Consider the following 18,276-nt stretch of genomic DNA (forward strand, 5'->3'; position numbering starts at 1 on the left):
GCCCCCCAAAACACCCAGAAAAAACCCAATAAAAAAAACCCATACCAACCAAAACCCCCAGGTATGTATAGAGGAACACTTTTCAGGATGCTTTCTACCACCTCTTTAATAACATTTCATTTAATATATTCTGAAAATTGGCTACTGCCCAAAGAGGTTTGAGACATCAAACGTCTTACCCTTTAAATGATCCACACGGGGCACTACATCCATGTCATTCACACTTTCTAAACAGTTAGTAGGTAAAGATGAAGTCCTCTTTGCATGCACATAATTACATAGCTTTGCTGTACAGGGTTTGTTGCTCGTGCTTCATCTGCCCAGGGTTTGCTTTGGTTCTGTGTTTCAGAAGCCTGACACCACCTCCTTGCAGAAAGAAATTCTTTACACATCTGTGTTCCAAACTTTCAAATATTCTGAGAGTCCCTGGGCACAGCAAGCTCCTTTCACATGAACACCTAAGCTCCTCACTCTAGAACAGGCGGCCAGCGATAGCAAACTTGATTTCCTGTGCATTGCTGGCGCTCGCAGCCTCATACTTGATGAGCCACACTAGATTGTCTTGATAAATTAAACACTACCTGCAATGTGGCTAGAGCCACTGCCTGAACCACTGTCCTAAGAGCACACATCTCGGGTAAGCCATTTTAAGACTCTATCCTTACTGTGTGAAAGACTTTGCAGCAGCTCCTCCTCTGAAGTCTTGCTGGGGACCGCAGCCTTTCAGGGGAAGATCGGCTTCTGCTTCCTACAGAGCAGGAGCAGGCTTGGTCTTACATTATAATTAAAGCTTCAACACATCACAGGCCACCTGAGCTACAGGTACTGCACGGAAAAGTGTCAACGAAATATTCTAGATCTTGCCTGGCATCACTCCAACCAAGGTCACTGAACATCAAATCTGCACAGCTTGTTTGAACTGTCCGTTACAGAGATGACAAGTTATTCTAAAGAGAAGAAACCTGCCATACTTGCTATATTATTATTTTTCCTGGCACACCTTTTGATGAAGCCTGAAAATATTTTGCCACGTGAGAGCAGCTATGCTGGATCAAGCCAGAGGTCACCCCGGCCCACTATCCTGTTTCTGTGTGCACTACTGGAAACAGCTTAACATGGGGAAAGGTGCAGAGCCATCGCTCACAAAGCTGGGAGAGCACCCAGCTTTTGTCAAGGCTTTCATGAGGAACCTGAAGTTCAGCTCACTTGCTTTGGAGCTGAAAAATCCAGTCTATTTAATTGTTCCTCTAAGCTTTCTTTTATACCTTTAATCATTCTTATCACCTTCCTGATATTTTATCTATTCCAAAAAGGAAACTGCCATGTAGATGTACTATAGATGTGCACCGTGAATAAAGATGCTTTCCTGGTTCTCCTCTTTCAACCCATACTTTGCCCTTTGATGCCTAGGAGTGAACACTTTCAAATAACTGCTTAATTAAGACACAATTTCTCTTGTTTTAAAAGACCATCACTGTACATGCATAATTAGGAATGCTTTTAACCTGTGATTATTACTTTGCTTCTACCAACACCACCTGCACACTGATTTGATGGAAGACATCCTTCTGCAACTTTCTGAAGTCAGTTTGAGCTCACATCTTCCCTCTGTTTATGAATATGCTTAATAGTACACATCCTGGCACACTTGGTAACCTCCCCCAGCTCTGAAAGCAGAGCACATCTTCCCTTGTTTCCCATTTTTAGCTTGCTATTCAGCCAACGCTGTTTACTCATAATAGCTCAGTCCCACTCCGAGACTTGCACGACGGAATTTGTCCAGGACTTCTGAAACTCCAAGCACACAGTACTGGTGGGCTGGCACCCTCACCCACGCTGTGAGGCATTTCTGTATAACAGTTGTGTTTTCTCGTGAAGGTGGCATACACTATTAGCCTCCAACTTATATTTAAAATAGCTTTAAGCGACAGGGCAGGCAAGGAAGCTGGGTGAGTTGTTAGTTTCCTTGATCATCTAATTACCCTTTAAAGATCAGCACTACATTTATTGCTCTCAGTGATGCAAATTTAAGCCATTAGTTATGTATCACAGCTAGTATTTCTCAATTTCTGGTAACAGTTCTGGTTTTTTACCACCTCTGAAACATTTTAGTAGTGATTTTAATTTAGCTTGCTAGACTTCCCTCCCTGTTCTGCTTTCCTTTGTGCACAGGACATCGAAAGATGTCTTCTTGTAATTCTAATAGTCTCCTCTGCTGTTTAAAGGAAATAAAAAAGGTACTATGATTAAAGGCTTCTTTTATTTTCGTTAATGAGTAGCTTATTAGTTATTCTGAACCTCTAAAACTCTGCCTTTAAACAAGCTTTGAATCATCTGCAAGCACTTTACTCCTATAGCTCTTCCTGTACTCAAGCTTCCTCATAGACATTTCATTTCTTTTGAAGTTATCACTACGCACCAAAACCCTTCCCATGCTCCTACAAGGATGTTCTATCTCAGTACTTTATGGTAATGACTATAAAGTGGGTTTGCTTTTGTAACACCTTGAACCAGACCCTATCCATTGCTCACTGCCAAATCAAGACCCGTTTCACTGCTTTTAACACTCCAGGACATTATCATCATCTTACCATATCTTTTATGGTGCTTATTTAAAAAAAAAAATTAAAAAAAAATCACACAAAAAAATTTGCTACATTACGCTCCAACATGACATGCTTATCAAGCCTTGGGGGAAAGCACAAAGGAGAATAGTCTTCTCACATTATTGTGAATTCTGCCCCAAAAGATACTCTGAGCTCCGTAGTTTTCTTTAGCTTGCGTGTCACTATCCAAGCCAACTAGTGTTAACACATTTTCTATTTCTACATGGAATTTAAATTCACAGAGATCCTCTGTTTATCTGTTGATATATCTGATTTATGTTTTTATAACATTCAACACTCATCCCGCAGCACAACAATTCTGTAGTAGAATTTGCATCCTGGTATTAAACAAACATAGTAGGTATCTGGATATTACCACCTAAATGAGATTACTTCTTAGTTCTCTTCCTATATAAGTTTTTTTAGTTCTATCCTTTTAGTTTTAAAAAAAAGCTATAATTTTGGGTATATCAAATAATCCAAAATCCCACATATTTTTGCTGCACAGTATGTTCTTGGGCAGGGGGGAAAACATTCTTATCCGCAGCTACTATGAACTGCGTAAGTCTGGGGGGTTTTACCTTGGTTACCACACAGCCATATATGCCATTCCCTCCCTCTCAGCATCTTAGCAGATTTTTCAGCTTTCACAACAGCCAGTTGCTCTTAGCTCCACAGCTCCATATTTTTCTGGATATTTACTATGTTGTATACTCACCAAGTAAAAATTTTCCCTCAAAATTTTTAATTGTATATATTAATCTTCACTTAGTGCTCTAAAACCGTAAATAATGGTGCTGTAAATCGCTAAAGCTCTTGCATTTCATGTCAAGAGTGTCATCCAGCAACGGCTAGCTCAAGGAAACCTATTTATCTTTTATCTAACTCAGGGGAACAGGACCTCTCAGATTTAACTAGCATACACGATTATTTGGAAGTGTCATTATTATTTTTTTAAAAAATTATTATTCTTCTTTTCACCCCTGAAATTTCCTAGACAGGCTAGTTTGGGAACACCATGGAATTGTGGTTTGGTTCTGTTTTTTACCAGTATAATTATTTCACTTGCAAGTGTGAACTTTTTGCTCAATACACCATAATTAAACTGTGTATCTCCTCATCTAGAGACTGGTATACTGATCTTAACTGCAGGTATGTACATACGGTGAGAAAGTGGAAAAAAATTAAAATATCATTTCTTAAAACTCCCACAGATCCACTCCAAACCTTTTATTTTTAAGTAGCTGTCCTCTATCACATGCTTGCACAATTTGGTGGAAAAAGTAACCGGGTACATAGCTCCAGCTGAAGTGATGTGGCAACTGCGAGCAAAACTATGCCAAAAGCCCTCTGCAGGCTTCTCGTGACTGCTCCGGATGACAGTTTGGGAATGACTTCAGCGTTACTTACACAACTGCAGGAGACCTCATATGAATTTGACTCGGTAGTAGAATGCACAAGAGCCACAGCTATAGCAGCCCAAACATCATCCCACTGCCACCCGAACAGGCATCCCAAATGCCCAGGGATTTTTATGAAGGTCTTTACTATTTTATATGAAAACTTAATTTTTTTTTTGAGACAGTACTGTTGGTTTTTTTATTTTTATTTTTGTTACTTATTGCACAGCAGAGGCAGATGATGGCTTATGTCTGCCAAGTAAACTGCTCAGCTTTGCTCTAGTGGAACCAAGAAGAACACACAAAAGAAGCAATTCACGACAACCCCCGTCCCTCTGCAAAAGCAGCCAAAGCCTGCTACACACACAAAGCCTCACCCTCTCCAACAGCAATCAGTTCCACAAGGACTACTTTATTTGACCAAGATACTCCGAGGTGAAAGCAAAAGCCCAACACACACAAACTAATTCCCATACCACCTTGAAGCAGAACATCACCTAAAATAGTACCTCAACTTGGAAGACTGAGAAGTGCAGCCCTAGGAATCTCAGGATGAATTCAGGTGATCACTCAAAACTGCTTCCAGTTACAGACAGAAAATCTGCTCAGATGCTTGGTACTGTCTTTAATTTCTGTGCTTTGCACCAACAGATGGGATACAGAAGTTTCTAGCAACTTGAATTCCCAGTCTTGCCAGTAAGAGACAAGAAGAGAATATCAAAATAAACTCCACCTCCTGCTTTTAGAGAAATGAATGAGGACCAAAAAAAAAGACAGACTGATGTATGTTAAGTTCTAGGATCGTTGGCATCCTTTTTGTGACATTCCTGTAAGCAAACAAAGGAAAGATGGTATCACTGTAACCGATTTAATGTTGATCTGCATTTCACTGGAGGGTGAACATGGGAGGTTCATCACTGGAGGTCTGTCTAAACTGTTCTGAAGAACATCCATCAGAAAAAAACACAAATTTGTTTGGGAGTGATTAATTACCTGAGTCTCCTTTACCCTAATTCTTCTGCTATTAACTGTTCTTTGAAAATTACTGTGAACAAATGGACATTGAATGGAGTATCAAAAAAATCCCCTGACAACACTGATGATATTAAATAACTCCATTAAGTTGGGTAATATAGTAGAGATTAAATTTAAAATAGGCTGCAGACCAGCATATGCTAGAAAATTCATCAATTAAGGGGGGGGGGGGGGCTGCTGAGAAAACTTAAAAAGGTTACAGTACATCATAAGAAGCCGATGGCAATAACATGATGCCGCACTAGCAAGCCTCAGCTAAAGTACTATATACAATTTCTAAGTAACAAATTACAAAGAAAAAAAAAGTTGGATAGAGTTCATGAGACAGCAATGACAACAGGAGGTTCGCAGAATACCACCATGCTAAAAGGTTGTGATAAGCATGTCTGCTTTCTTTCAAAAGACTGGATAAATACAACAACTATTGTATTTCTCTTACAAATACTGCCTCACATTAAACATTTTTTCCATGTCTAGAGAGGACAGAAGTAAAAACAAAGCTCAGGCTGGTATCAGGAAAAATCCATAGAGATATAAAATATCCACAGAATTAAACACACTACTTGATAAAACAGGAGAGAGGGGAGAGAAGGGGACAGGGCAAGCCCCTTCACTAGAAGCTTTTAGGGATCAGGCTCAGTGTCAGTACCTTGGCGTGCACCACTGCAAGGTAAGCGAGATTACTTTCTGGAGGTCCCTCCCAACTCTGTGTTCTTGATTCCTTAAACACTAGAAACCAAACACCTTTCTGGATCAGTGCTCTGTTTCATACTCAAATTCTTATCAACATATTCAGGTTCCAAAGCGACCAGGCAAATTATGTTGTTCTGTGTTAGGCAGTAAGGAGTCTACTCAGGCACATAGCTAAAACCAAAGTTAATTTTCATTAGTCATTTCAGTCAAAATTCAAATGAATGCCACAGAAAAGAAAGGCTGAAATATCCCCTTCTCTACCTGCACTGAAATCTGTCTTTCCTTGATCCCCAAAGAGTTAAACTCTTCATTAGCTACCTCATCTAGGACACAAAATTTGTCTTCAGTTTTGTTCAGTTTCTATGTTGGCTTTATCTGCTGAAGATCTTTAGTTTGCCGAGGGAGGTGGTAGGAAAGGACCATGTGTTCTCTTCGTACAACAAAATGTATTCATCCCCAGTGAAGTCTGAAGATACAATTTCTATGGGGTGACCTCAAGCTTATTTAAACCTCTGGTTTTAGTAAGACACAGTTTCAGCTGTCCTCCCAAGAGCTACCAGCAAAGAACCCAGACAGAGCCAAGCATGATGTTCAAACTATATATATAAAAAAAAAAAATACTGCAGGAACTACTAGCGCTTTCAAGGAAGGAGTTACCTGCATCAACACTGATGAGAAGAGCTGCAAATTGAAGCCTTTTGTAGTGCTTGAGTTGCTTACCACATTTGTAGTATTATCATCTGTGCTGTGAGAGCTTTCTACAAACATACTCATAATCTTAAGGTCTTAGTTCCCAGAACTTCTCTTTTCTTTATGCCTAACAAATAAGAAGCAACCCAGACTGTAAATGTCAAGTTACTTCACTATTTCCAAGAGAAGGAGGGAATATTGATCCCTGCTGAGATTTCTTTTGTCCCTGCTCCTGCTTTTCAGTACTTCCTCTTCTTTGGCTCCTCTCTGGTGTTCCCACTCCTCCGTGGCTTGGGACACTGAGATACCTCAGGGTACCAACACCGGTGCAGAAAGGAGGGAACCTCCCAAGTCAGGGGGATGCTATCAGGCTGCATGCTATTTTTCCTCTCCTCTGAGTTCTGAAATATCTTCTAATGCCTATTCCTATTCGCTTCTGCCCCTAATCTATATTGTCAGTAACTTCCCTGTTTAATCCACCAGCAGAACAGAAAATGTTCAGTTTATAAATCCAGACATAATTTTATGTTGGCCAGATCTGGGCAGCAATCCATCAAGAGTTAAATCCTGAAACACTGCCAGTTGAGAAAATTAAAGCTATCTTCAAGTCGTATCTGGAATGCTGTCACTTTTCAAAAAACTGGTATCTACCCACAGCCAGCCAGATGTACCAACAGAATTGAAAAGGGCTGGTACACAGTTAGTGGCTATCAAGTGTGCGAGTCACTCCAAAGTGACAGTCTTTAGAAGAGAGGGCACATTTCGGAGGCTCATCCAACCAAAGAATGTATCCTACTCCCACTTCTCTATAACATATATAATAAAATTTAAGCCAAAGCTTATTACTTCTGCAATGAAAGCTTTCAGCAGCCAGCAAATGGCATTTAATTTCTAGTGTGAAATATTCAACTTAAGCACCTGAAAAAATTTTCCCAGATGGACCTCTGAAATCCCTCGCCGCTCTGGTTGTACTTCCAATATTTCTATTAACAACAGGAGCAGAAGCCAAGGCAAACACACAGTTTGCTATCCTCCCCTGATCCCTAAAGCTGCTGTTACGTGCTTGCAGTCCTGCTGCAAACAGCCACACGGAAATGGACAGGGGATTCTAACAAGGCCATGATTGTTTCTCTCACTTCATTTGTGAGGTTCTCACATATTCATGCCTAAGCAGCAAACCGCTGAGGTTTGTGCAATGATCAATGCCCCTTCCATCCACCCCTGAAAGCAATCAAGAACAGACTTGCAAACTTGCTCTGTCCTCCTATTCATGAGCTGACATCAGCTAAGGGAGTAATCAATTTAGTTGGATACAATACCTATCTGTTCAGAGATCTTTTACTATTACAGCAGAGAATTACTTTGTCTATATCAAAAGTAAGAATCAAGTAATAAAGACAGAGGTATACAGGCATTAAGAACACTTGGTATAGTCATTAAGAACACTTGGTATAGTATCAATCAGCCTGCAATACACAAGTCTCTTCTAAAGGAACTAAATACATCAAATGCCCAACACAACTCTCACGTAGTTCTGCATTCCTAAGTGGCGCCTACAAGGCAAGCAGAGCCAGAGATCAGTCCCACTGCACAAAGGCTGACTTGTCTGTGTAGCCCTGATCAAATCTCGGTTCTGTTTTGACCAGCTCTGCAAAGATGGCTCTCTTGGGATCAGCTGGCTTCCAAGAGCAAGCGATTTCAATAACAGCTTTGTACCAAATCTAATGTCAAGACGACCCAAGAGATCCATGAAAGGGCTCTCCTTCATATTTGGGCAGATCCCAAAGCTAGTCCAGACACAGTCCCAGACACTTACTGCTTTCTCTGTCATTCTTGAGAAACCACTCATTATCACACTGCCAAAGCCATCAAATCATCCAGCCACAAAACACACTGAAGCTGCAGCCAGTCACGCTCTGCTCAGCGCTGCCTTCGCCAGCACTCAGAGATCCCTTCTTGTTCAAAATGTTATTTTTGTTTGTTGCTTTTACATGTCAGTCATTAATGCAATAACTATGAGGCACTGAGGGAAAAACAGTTTTACTTGCAACAACAATTGTATGCAAAGTAGCTTCTATCTTGCTTGATAAGCATCACACCTTAAAGCCAATAAAACAGGGAATGATTTGTGCAACAGAAGCAAGTAATACAGCATAGAGAACAACGAATAAGCACCAAAAACCAGCACAAGTGCATCTGAAATGATCCACAAGCACTGAGCGGCAATTGATAAAATAGAAATTTATGGTCAACATGAAGCCATGCACAGAGGAAGAAATGCGGCCCTAATGATACCTACACACAATCACAGCCTTCACACAGCCTGTATCACACAGAAGAGATGCTAAAATCACTGGGAATACTTCTATTAAAATGTCCATTTATACGTTGTGGAAAAGAGAAAGAGAATGTTGACTACTGTATATGGAAGTAAGAATGAAAAGGATCATCACATTAGTATTAGACAAATCCATGCTGCTCCCACAACTTGTGTTCTGCAGTGAATTCCCATCCTTTTGTCTGAAAAAAAGATATGGTAGAAAGACAATAATATGGGAAAGATAACATGGGTGATGAGAAATAATGGAATGGTTCCCTATGAAAAGAAATGATAAAGACTGGGATTCTTCAGCAAAGGAAACAGATACTAATGAGAGAAATACAACAGAATAATACCATAATTTACAAAGGAAATGTGAATAATCATTCTCGGTTCACTTCTCCATAAACCAAGAGCTAGGGCATCAAATCAAAACCAAAAAAAGCTTTAACACCTCTACCGGCAATTTCAAACAGACTAAGCATGTCTGTTTGCTTCTACACAGATCATGTTAAATTACGGGATCTATACCAGAGGATGGTATGGGAAAGGAAGGATCCAAGTGGCTGAGACAAGATTACATGAACTCGCTGAGAACAGCTCCATCAGGGCCATGGACTCACTGCTGTGCTTCTCCCACCTGGAGCTATGGATGGCAGGCTGACAGAAAGCAATCATTGCATTCTTTCAATTTTGGGCTTTTTTGTATCTACCTAAACTTCGCTACCACAGAACATGGTGAACTACATGTCATTCTGAGCAATGTGCCCATTACTTGAGTAAAGGGAAAACAACCTAGAATGTCTTTTGGGACTATGTTTTACCTTACATTTTTCATATGTATGTAACTTTTCATCTATTAAGCATTATTTCATGAGCAATAATTTTTTTCTCAGGGTAAATTCAGTTAGCATAAAAAGTCTGCAATTAAAACAGCTTGCAACCATCCCATGACCCGTACAGAGCTGGAAAGGGAATAATTTCCTGTTCTATTCATGGTAGAAAATAATTCTTTCTGTGACTGATAAAGGTAGCTACATATTTATTTCCAATAAATTCTATGCCTCCCACATGCTGCTCTGCTATTTCCTTTCTCCCACTGCCCTTGCTGCAGCTGCTCTCTAGAATTAAAAGCAAGAGCTACATGCAGAAGCCCTACCTCATTTGGAAAAGAGACAGGTCTAATAGGGCAAGAACTGTGCACTCTTTCACCAAAACCCCCGTGGGAAGAGGCAGGCATAGGCTGTAACAGAGGCACTGACAACATCTCAGCTCAAACGGCTTGAGATTGTCTACTGGAGACACACAAATAAACATTACATTACAGCTATTACTTCTGCACACTATAAACCTGAATTACAAAGCCAAGCTATCAATATACCCTGAAGCAGAACCTTGTTTTGTATAATACCAGGCTATCGAGTATCAAAATGCCTTGCAAACATTAAGACTCAACCTGGCAACTAAAAACCCACTCCTTCAAGATGTTAAGCAGTAGACAAAGCCAAACACCATAATCTGCTAGAAATTAGTCACGCTGTCTGTTCCACTGTTCTTCCTTCATATCAAAGCTTTAATTGAGAACAGCAATTCATTACCAAGAGCTAAAATACACTATCTTTTCAAGATGATAAAGGCACTTATTTACATGGTAGCAGCCCAAAACGATCCTCCAAATAAATTTCGTCATCTCAGAAAAGCACAGGTCTTGTTTGGTAAAGATATTTAGCATCCTGTTTACCCAATAATTTCCATTAAAAAAAATAATTTATCTTTTAGTCTATTCCACATCTCATCAATCCTTCACAGTAACTGCTGATAAACACCGTTCATCAAGGAATTCACCCCAATACCAGAAAAGCATATTCCTTTATCACTACAAATACCTGTATTGCTCTAACAACTCTCTTGGTGCATTTTTTTAAAAAAAGAGCAGCAATCCTTTCAATCCTTTACATGAGTTGCAACCAAAGCCTGTTCATTCAGGCTCCTGAAAAGGGCAAGGTACCTTCCCTTTTGCCTACATCTGACTGAAATCCTAACCAGCCACAGCATTTATACAAACATAGAACACCTTGCTTGGCTAAACCGCAGATCATTTCACCTTTTAGAACCAATAAAAAAAAAATTAAAATTAACAAAGTGCCACATGCTGCTGTCTCAATACATTTCAAAGCCAGAGTGCTTTGCGGAGTGAGAAGCAGCATCCAAGAGCAGAATGCAGCAGTGCCAGGCCAGAAGACACTCTCCAGAAGACTGTAGAAGGCTGTCTGATAAGAATGGTGTTCCTCCTTACTCCAGGATTAAGATGAATATGAGACCATTGGCATACCACTAAGCCCACGCTCGCAGACCTAGCTGATTGAGGGAAATAAATCACCTCTTGACATAAAGCAAGCGTCCCTGTGCAGCAGAGCATTATCAAAATGTCAGTAACAGAATAAAACCCAACAATTAACCCAAGAATGTTGGAGGAACACAAAGGAAAAACCTCATTCATATTTAGTATGTAACTCTTAAGACTTTGCCCCCAAGAGCTGTGCAGCTGGCTGTGAGCTTGGCTTTGAAGGATATATACATCACTCTAGGGGGGGGGCTGAAGACAGGCCAAAGGAAGCAGAGGACTCGAAAGAAAATAAAGAGCCTCACCATACTGAGCTCTCAAATTGAGGAACTAGCTTTCTGCAAGTTATCTGCATGAAGCATTCTTTGGCAGCCCGTGGGCACTGGGCACAGAACAGGACGCTCCGATATGCATTTTCCCAGCGTTTGCACAATCAAAAGCGGGGCTGACAGGGCTCAGCTTGTTTCTGTGCCAAGACACTTGCAGCATCCCACCCCCAGGCACACACATGGGCCCAGAAGTCAGCTGCTAAGCAAGTTACTGTCTTCCACTCTCAGAAAGGGAAATTGCACAATTCCCAGGAAAGCTTCTAAACAAACTTCACTTCACCTTTTCAAAACATTGCACTTAAGCCACAAGTAGCCCAAAGAATATATGCAGTTTACTCTGCTCAATTTAGCCTGGTGAACACCAAATGGAGCATACTGCACCTACTAGTCTCAAGCTCATTTTGTCAGCAGCTTGTTTCTCCAAGCCTCATCTGGAATTTCATCCCTCACTACCACCACCAAAGTTCATCAATTTTTTAGGTGCAGAGTCACAAAAGGCTTGGTACAATTTGTTGTTAGCAGCCAAAGAAGTTCGTTATTGTATCTGGGAGCTTTTGCTCAGGAACTCTTCTGGCCATGTTGGAGAGAAATTCATCATTAAACTGGCATAAGCCATGTGAAGTTTATTACTATAATCACAACCAAACCTACCATCTGTCAAGCCATTACTTATGCCAGTTAACCAAAGCTGTTAAAAATGGCTTTTTACAGAAAACAGTATCAATGTAGTGTACTCCAAGTAAGAGAAAGCAAGTTGGGGTTTCTTAATTTTTAAATACAGTTCAGCTTGCAACAATCTCCAAGTCCTTTTCCTATACTTATGAAAAGCAAGAAGTAAAAAGTTACATACCACTGATGGCACTCAGCACTTTGATCCCATTTCTGTAAGGCAGCTTCTATCACTTCTTTCCCTGCAAGGAAGTGGTCAGAGGTAAGAAATTCAGCTGCTTTCCCCCTTAACTTCTTTCTCTGGAGCTGTTAAGAGTACAATACTACAATGGCATAAAAGTAATAAAATTAAAAAATATACAATACATTTGGCTTGAAAACATCCCATAAATAATTTTCCTGCTTTTGCAGTGATACCGAACATCCAAGACCACTCAAAGAGATCATGCAGATTTGTAGTACAGTAGCAAACTGTGCTGACCTGTCAACATGGTTTCACCTCATTTGGAAGTACAGTTACCTATTGTGAAAACATCCTCCACACCATGTTAAGAAAAGTTAATTAGAGCTTTCAGTGGTTTTGTTCTGAAGCGCTTCACAGCCTCAGACCCAGGACCCACCCCCACTTCTCCCTCTCTCCTCCAAGAGCCTGCAGTCTCAAAAAGCTGAAAACTAAGCACCTAGCGAAGGCTAAAACAACTATCAAAAAAGCACTTAAAATTTCGTGTAAATGTAATAGGTAAATAGTAAATGGCTACACTGATTTCCAGAAAAGAATAATTATATTAGATACAGTATTAAGTAACTATAGTTAAGTGCATAATAAACAGGATAGAAATTTAGGACCGTACCTTTTATTGCACACCTTAACTGTGACAAAGATGATTTTTTTATTGTTTTATTTTGACCCACCTACAACCTTGCAAACAAACCACATTTTAGATAGTGAAGAAGAACAAGGGAAAGAAACCAAACTGATTCCTCTAAGTGAATATGCATTTAAAAATATGCTTCTTTCTTATATCTGCACATGTTAGCAATACAGAAAAACTGAATGCATTACAGCAAAATTTGTTTAATACCACACAGGATGATAGCTTTGACAAACTTTTACACTTATAAGTAGCCCTTGGTCTACTTATAGTATCTTTCAGAAAGCAGAAATTTTAAACACACAGCACCACAGTACTGCTAGCTACTTACCTGAAAAAAAATTACAAGAAAAAACATAAATCCACCACATTTTTTGCAACAGTAGTGTTTATAAATCTGAAGTGTAATGTCAGCTATGAACACCCCCTTCCTTTGCCTCAAATACACAATTCCTTACCATCAGATGCGTACGATCTCTTCTCATCTGCGTCCTCTGTGATTTCGCACATATCGCTATGTGCTCGGGCCAGGCGCCAAAGAAATTCTTTCTGGCCTGCATACTGCAGTAAAAACATAAACGTTGATATATCAAGACCCATTCTGCCATTGACAAAGACCACGAGAAAGAAAAATCAAGTGGGTGCACATACTAGAAGTCACACAGACATTTTCTGAAACCTTAAAAGGCCCAGCTCTACGAGAACTGAAGCAGAACCACAAGAGAGCAAACCAGATGCCCAAATTTTTAATTAAGTTTCCAATGCTACACTATTGCTACCGGTCCAATTGTTGTCGCCTTCTCACAGGGAACCCCTCCACTTAATGGCTATACTGGGGTTAGTTCTTCAGCAGTCCCCACTACCCTCAAGGCACTATGGGGGTGGAAATCACCCTAAACCTCACTACTTTCTTAATTAAAATTCACAAATTGAATTTTACTTTTTCTGTGCCTCAGTCCACATCCAAGCAGTTTCACATCCTGCCTCGATCTTAAACCTGGGATGGTACAGTAGGTGTACTGCTAAATTTTAAGCAGGCATGTTCTGACAAACTCAAACTTACTTAAAAAAAAAAAAGTAGAAAATTAAACCACAACCACTTACGAGTTTGGCTTCTTTTGTGATAGTATTGTAAATAAAAAAGTGGGAGAATCACCACAAAAAGCATATGAGAGAATTTCAGAAGCCAACAGGTCTGGTGGGAAGGGAAAAAACAGAACTACCTGAAATAAGAACTGATCCAGTTGTCTGTTATTTCTTTCCTTCTGCTCCTCCTGGAAATACAGGAGCCAAAAAGGTATTGCTCTTTAAAAAGCTGGTGACCCAAAACGTTTCCTTTGCTGGCTACACAGTACTTGGGTAAACACTAACAGAGGCTGACAGCACAAGTGCAGCCGGCACAGACACGCCTGCACTGGGGCTCCAAGCCACATTTCAATACCGAGTGCATCAGCTGTGCATGGCCAGAGGTCTAAGCCAGCCACCGGCAACAGCTCAAGAAAGCTGCCACGGCCCCTCGCCACATCCCCACACCCCAGCGGCAGCACCAGCATTCATGGAATCAGGGGACTGATTCCCATTGCCTATGTGATATAAAAAAGACACATTCTTTAAGGTGGCAAAACACCTGCACCATCCAGGTTTGTAATCTCCTTAACTAACATACACATAGGTGTTGCCTAACCTTTCTGTCTGAACACGCTACTTATTTATCCCATGAACCACCACACGCGTGCCCTGGGCAGTCCTCAGGAGGGCCAAGTTTCCTGAATACAGATCGAGCCATTGCATTTGCAACAGGGAAAACGTTCTTCACAACATTTGCCGTGTTTACTGTATACACACAGCACTGTTATTTTACACATGTACAGTGTGTTCACTCAGGGAAAGCAATGACATGAAGAGACATGGAGTTCCAAGACTGAAAAGCAACTGGAAACTGGCTGCTGCTGCAAAAAACAATTCTGGCCTTCAGCCCGCTCCCAAGCTGCTCCTGAGGAAGTGGGCCACTGGAAGCTGGCCCAGATGTTGTGTAGGCCTTGGACCCTACTAAGATGTGCAATTTCCTCTTTCCCAGCTATTTAGCTGAAAACACAAAGCACTGCTGGAAAATATAAAAAGGCAACCTTTACCGCCAGTTTATTATTCAGCAGCAGCTGGAATCCCTCTTTCTTCTCCTGCTCATCCCCACTGTGCAACTGGTCAGCCTGCTGCAGTAGCTGACCCAGTCCTTCCTCTAGCGAGGAATCTAAGATTAAATGCGTTTCATCCTCGTTGACGAGATCCAAGGAATCTCGTCGCGCAGTTCTCACTGTTTCACAGCTCACTTCATCTTCCCCTTCTTCACTTTCTCTCTCAGACTCCCGGTCGTAATCAGACTCAGCGTTGGCTGTGGTGTACCTTTGAGGAGGGAAAAAAACCCACCCCACAATGCAAAATTAGTTTGAGGAAATGCTGTGCAGCCTATACAGTTTTATACATACAGTACAGAAAAAACAACTCTTCCTAATAGGAGCGTCTTAGTTTATCCTGGAGAACTCTGTGCAATCCAAGTGTCTCAAATAACACACCGATCATTATCTCACATGTAATATACACAGCCTCAGAAAGTTGAAGAAAGAAGGCCCCCGCAAAAGTTAAACAGAACTCGGCCGCAAGTGTCCACATCACACTTGCACACCCTAACAGCTTCTCTTAGGCCTTCTAACGTCAGTGTAAGAGAATTAATTAACAACTAAGAACAGAACCAGGACAACTCAGTTATCGTATGGATTACAAAAGAGAATTTCAACAAAAAAATCTGACACACACCCCCATGTGGAAAATATAGCCTGAGGTTTCTGGCCTGCTCCAGGAAATTTCAGACACAATAGCTGTTTTGGCAATATCTAGTACCTCCATCATCTTGTCTGAGCGCTAAATACAAAACAGCTTGTTCACACTGACATGTGAAAAGGTGCAGAACAGCAGGAGAGTGATCAAAACTATTTCACATGAGCAAGAAGTCCAGCAAGGAGACAGCAGACGAGCCACTACATGTAAAAAAGCCCAGGCAATGATGAGCTGCTAAATTAGTCAACGGAACCAGGATAAAGCTCAGATCAAAGTTTCTGCAAACAGCAAAAAGCAAGCTCCCCAAATCATATACAGGCACCTAAGCTAGAAATTTAAAACAGCATTATATACATATATATATATATACACTGATACCACTGCAGTGGGGTATCTACTTACAAAACTGATTTATTTTTAAAAACGACTCTTTATTTGTCCCCCCTGACATTTATCTGCAAATTTTTAACTGAAGAGTAAGTGCAAGTCAGACAGTATTTTAATTTATATTTGGGTTTTGTTGGTTTATCTGAATAGAAAGCTCTCTTCCTGAAGCAAGTTACTTCAAGACCCACAAACACTTAATTCTAGGGGATGTTTGTAATTGTTACCCAATTAAACTGTGCCCAAGCTGACTTTACAAGTTCTGCTAGAATTGAAAGCCATTGCAGTCTGGGGGCGTTCGGTAACTACAGCTGCACTCCCTTTTGCTCTGGCTGAGGGAGAGCCCGGTGCTCTGTGTGTGAAGCTGCCTTTGTCTGGAGGCAAAGATATGTGACCAAAGTCCATATCTGAAGCAAGCAGTTACAGTAATTTGGCGACACATCGATAATGACTATGTTATATATATTTAAATATATATATATCTATTTAGCTTTTTGGCTATCAAAGCTTCAATTTTCTGAGAACCATCAATAATGCTCAAGCATTTCTCCCTCTGATAGAGGGTAAACATATGCCCTCACTCACCACAGCCTCCAACCTTCACCCATAAATTTAAAAACACACCACTCTGTAGTGAAATATTTTAAGACAAGAAATACAGTAAGAGTCAGCCTTATCACTGCAAAGCCAGGAAAGCAAGCACTACAAGGCGACATGCTGGAGATTACACGGGCAGCACTAAATTAACGCATAACGTCGCAACACAGTGGTAGGTGACACTGGCATGGCTCCGCTCCACATTAGAAACTCAATTTCCTGGTATTTTCTTAAGATCAATGATATTATAAGCTCTCTAGACCACCTCATTTTCGGTACTTAAACACAAACTCCTCAAATTCTCCTATTTCCTGTCCTAACCGACTGCGCAGCACAATTGTGGGCTACACAGCTGTGACACTGTCTCACTACAACATTTTACTGGCAGCTGCAAAGATTTCAATATTTCAGCTGAAAAACACTTTTGAGCCATGTTGATGACTCCTGAAACACAATACGGTTTTAAAAAACAGGCAGCGATGGATGGCTCCTCTACACTTTTTTTCTTCACCACAAAAATGTGTTTTCTCCAAGACAGCTCACGCAAGTTGCTGCCAGTTTAAAAAGACAAGTATTACCGTATGAAACTTCATAAACTCAACAGTTTTCAGAAAGATTAAGGGATTTAATGTTATCAGCCTGTTTTCTCAAGTTTACAATGATGGAAAGTTCCTAAATGTTCTCATATGCTGAGGCCTCCGGCTAGCACACATTCTGAACAAAAACGAAAACACACTATCTGGAACAAAAGAGCACATGGGCAGAGGCGGCAGAGAAGCCCAAAAGACCAAGGCAGTGCCAAAGCAATATAGAGAAATTAAGCAGCCCAAGACTGACCTCTGGGCTCCTGAAAGCTCATCATGATTTTTGTGAATTGTATATGAAATCTGAGAAGATGCTTATGTCCATGTGGTTTACAAACTAAAGCTGAAATGTGAGTTTTTCTTTCTGAATTTCATTAAAATAATCCAATTGTCAGAAATGAATACACAGCTGAAACTTCCCTGTTGAGAATAGTCTCATTCTTCCTCCCAGTGGCTGCTAAAAAGCTAAACCAGTCTTTTCCAAAATTTACATTTCCTACCTTGATTTTCTACTAGGAAATTTTAGTATTTACATCTCTAAAAGACAATATTGCATAGTAAAGGCAGCTCGTCCCAAACAGACTAGTATTATATCTATTTGCACAGGGCACAGGCCAGAGTAAGAAATTATATACTACTAGAATTTTTTTAAAGTTAGACAAGAGCTGCTTATGCACCGATTCTCCACACTGATCATTAAACCTAATAACAGATCTTAAACAAAAAGTAAGAACTCCTCCAATCATCACATTTTAATAAAGTAATGAGGTTTTGCAGAAAAACAAATCCCTGCTCCACAGTCTACTTGAGGTCCTCCAAGGATGATGCCTTCTCTGAACCTCAGAATTGTTGTCGGCTTGCATCATGACTTAAAATTTTCTAACAATCAGATGATACCTACAGCTGGCATCCACTGAGTAA

At 40.5% G+C, this 18,276-nt stretch overlaps 1 protein-coding gene across 5 annotated transcripts in view; it reads right to left on the minus strand.

Annotated features, from left to right (window-relative positions):
* The window catches only part of RMDN3 (regulator of microtubule dynamics 3), a 42,327-nt gene that overhangs the window by 15,872 nt on the left and 8,179 nt on the right, over positions 1-18,276 (minus strand). For all 5 annotated transcript variants that reach the window (XM_027795223.2, XM_055813462.1, XM_055813465.1 and 2 more), the window contains exons 4-6: positions 15,091-15,358; positions 13,417-13,519; positions 12,268-12,328 (exon numbers count right to left, since the gene is read on the minus strand). In XM_027795223.2, coding sequence (XP_027651024.2) covers positions 12,268-12,328; positions 13,417-13,519; positions 15,091-15,358 — 432 coding nt within the window. The remainder of the gene's footprint in view (positions 1-12,267; positions 12,329-13,416; positions 13,520-15,090; positions 15,359-18,276) is intronic.

The sequence above is a fragment of the Falco peregrinus genome, chromosome 9 (assembly GCF_023634155.1).
Source record: "Falco peregrinus isolate bFalPer1 chromosome 9, bFalPer1.pri, whole genome shotgun sequence".
NCBI lineage: Eukaryota > Metazoa > Chordata > Aves > Falconiformes > Falconidae > Falco > Falco peregrinus.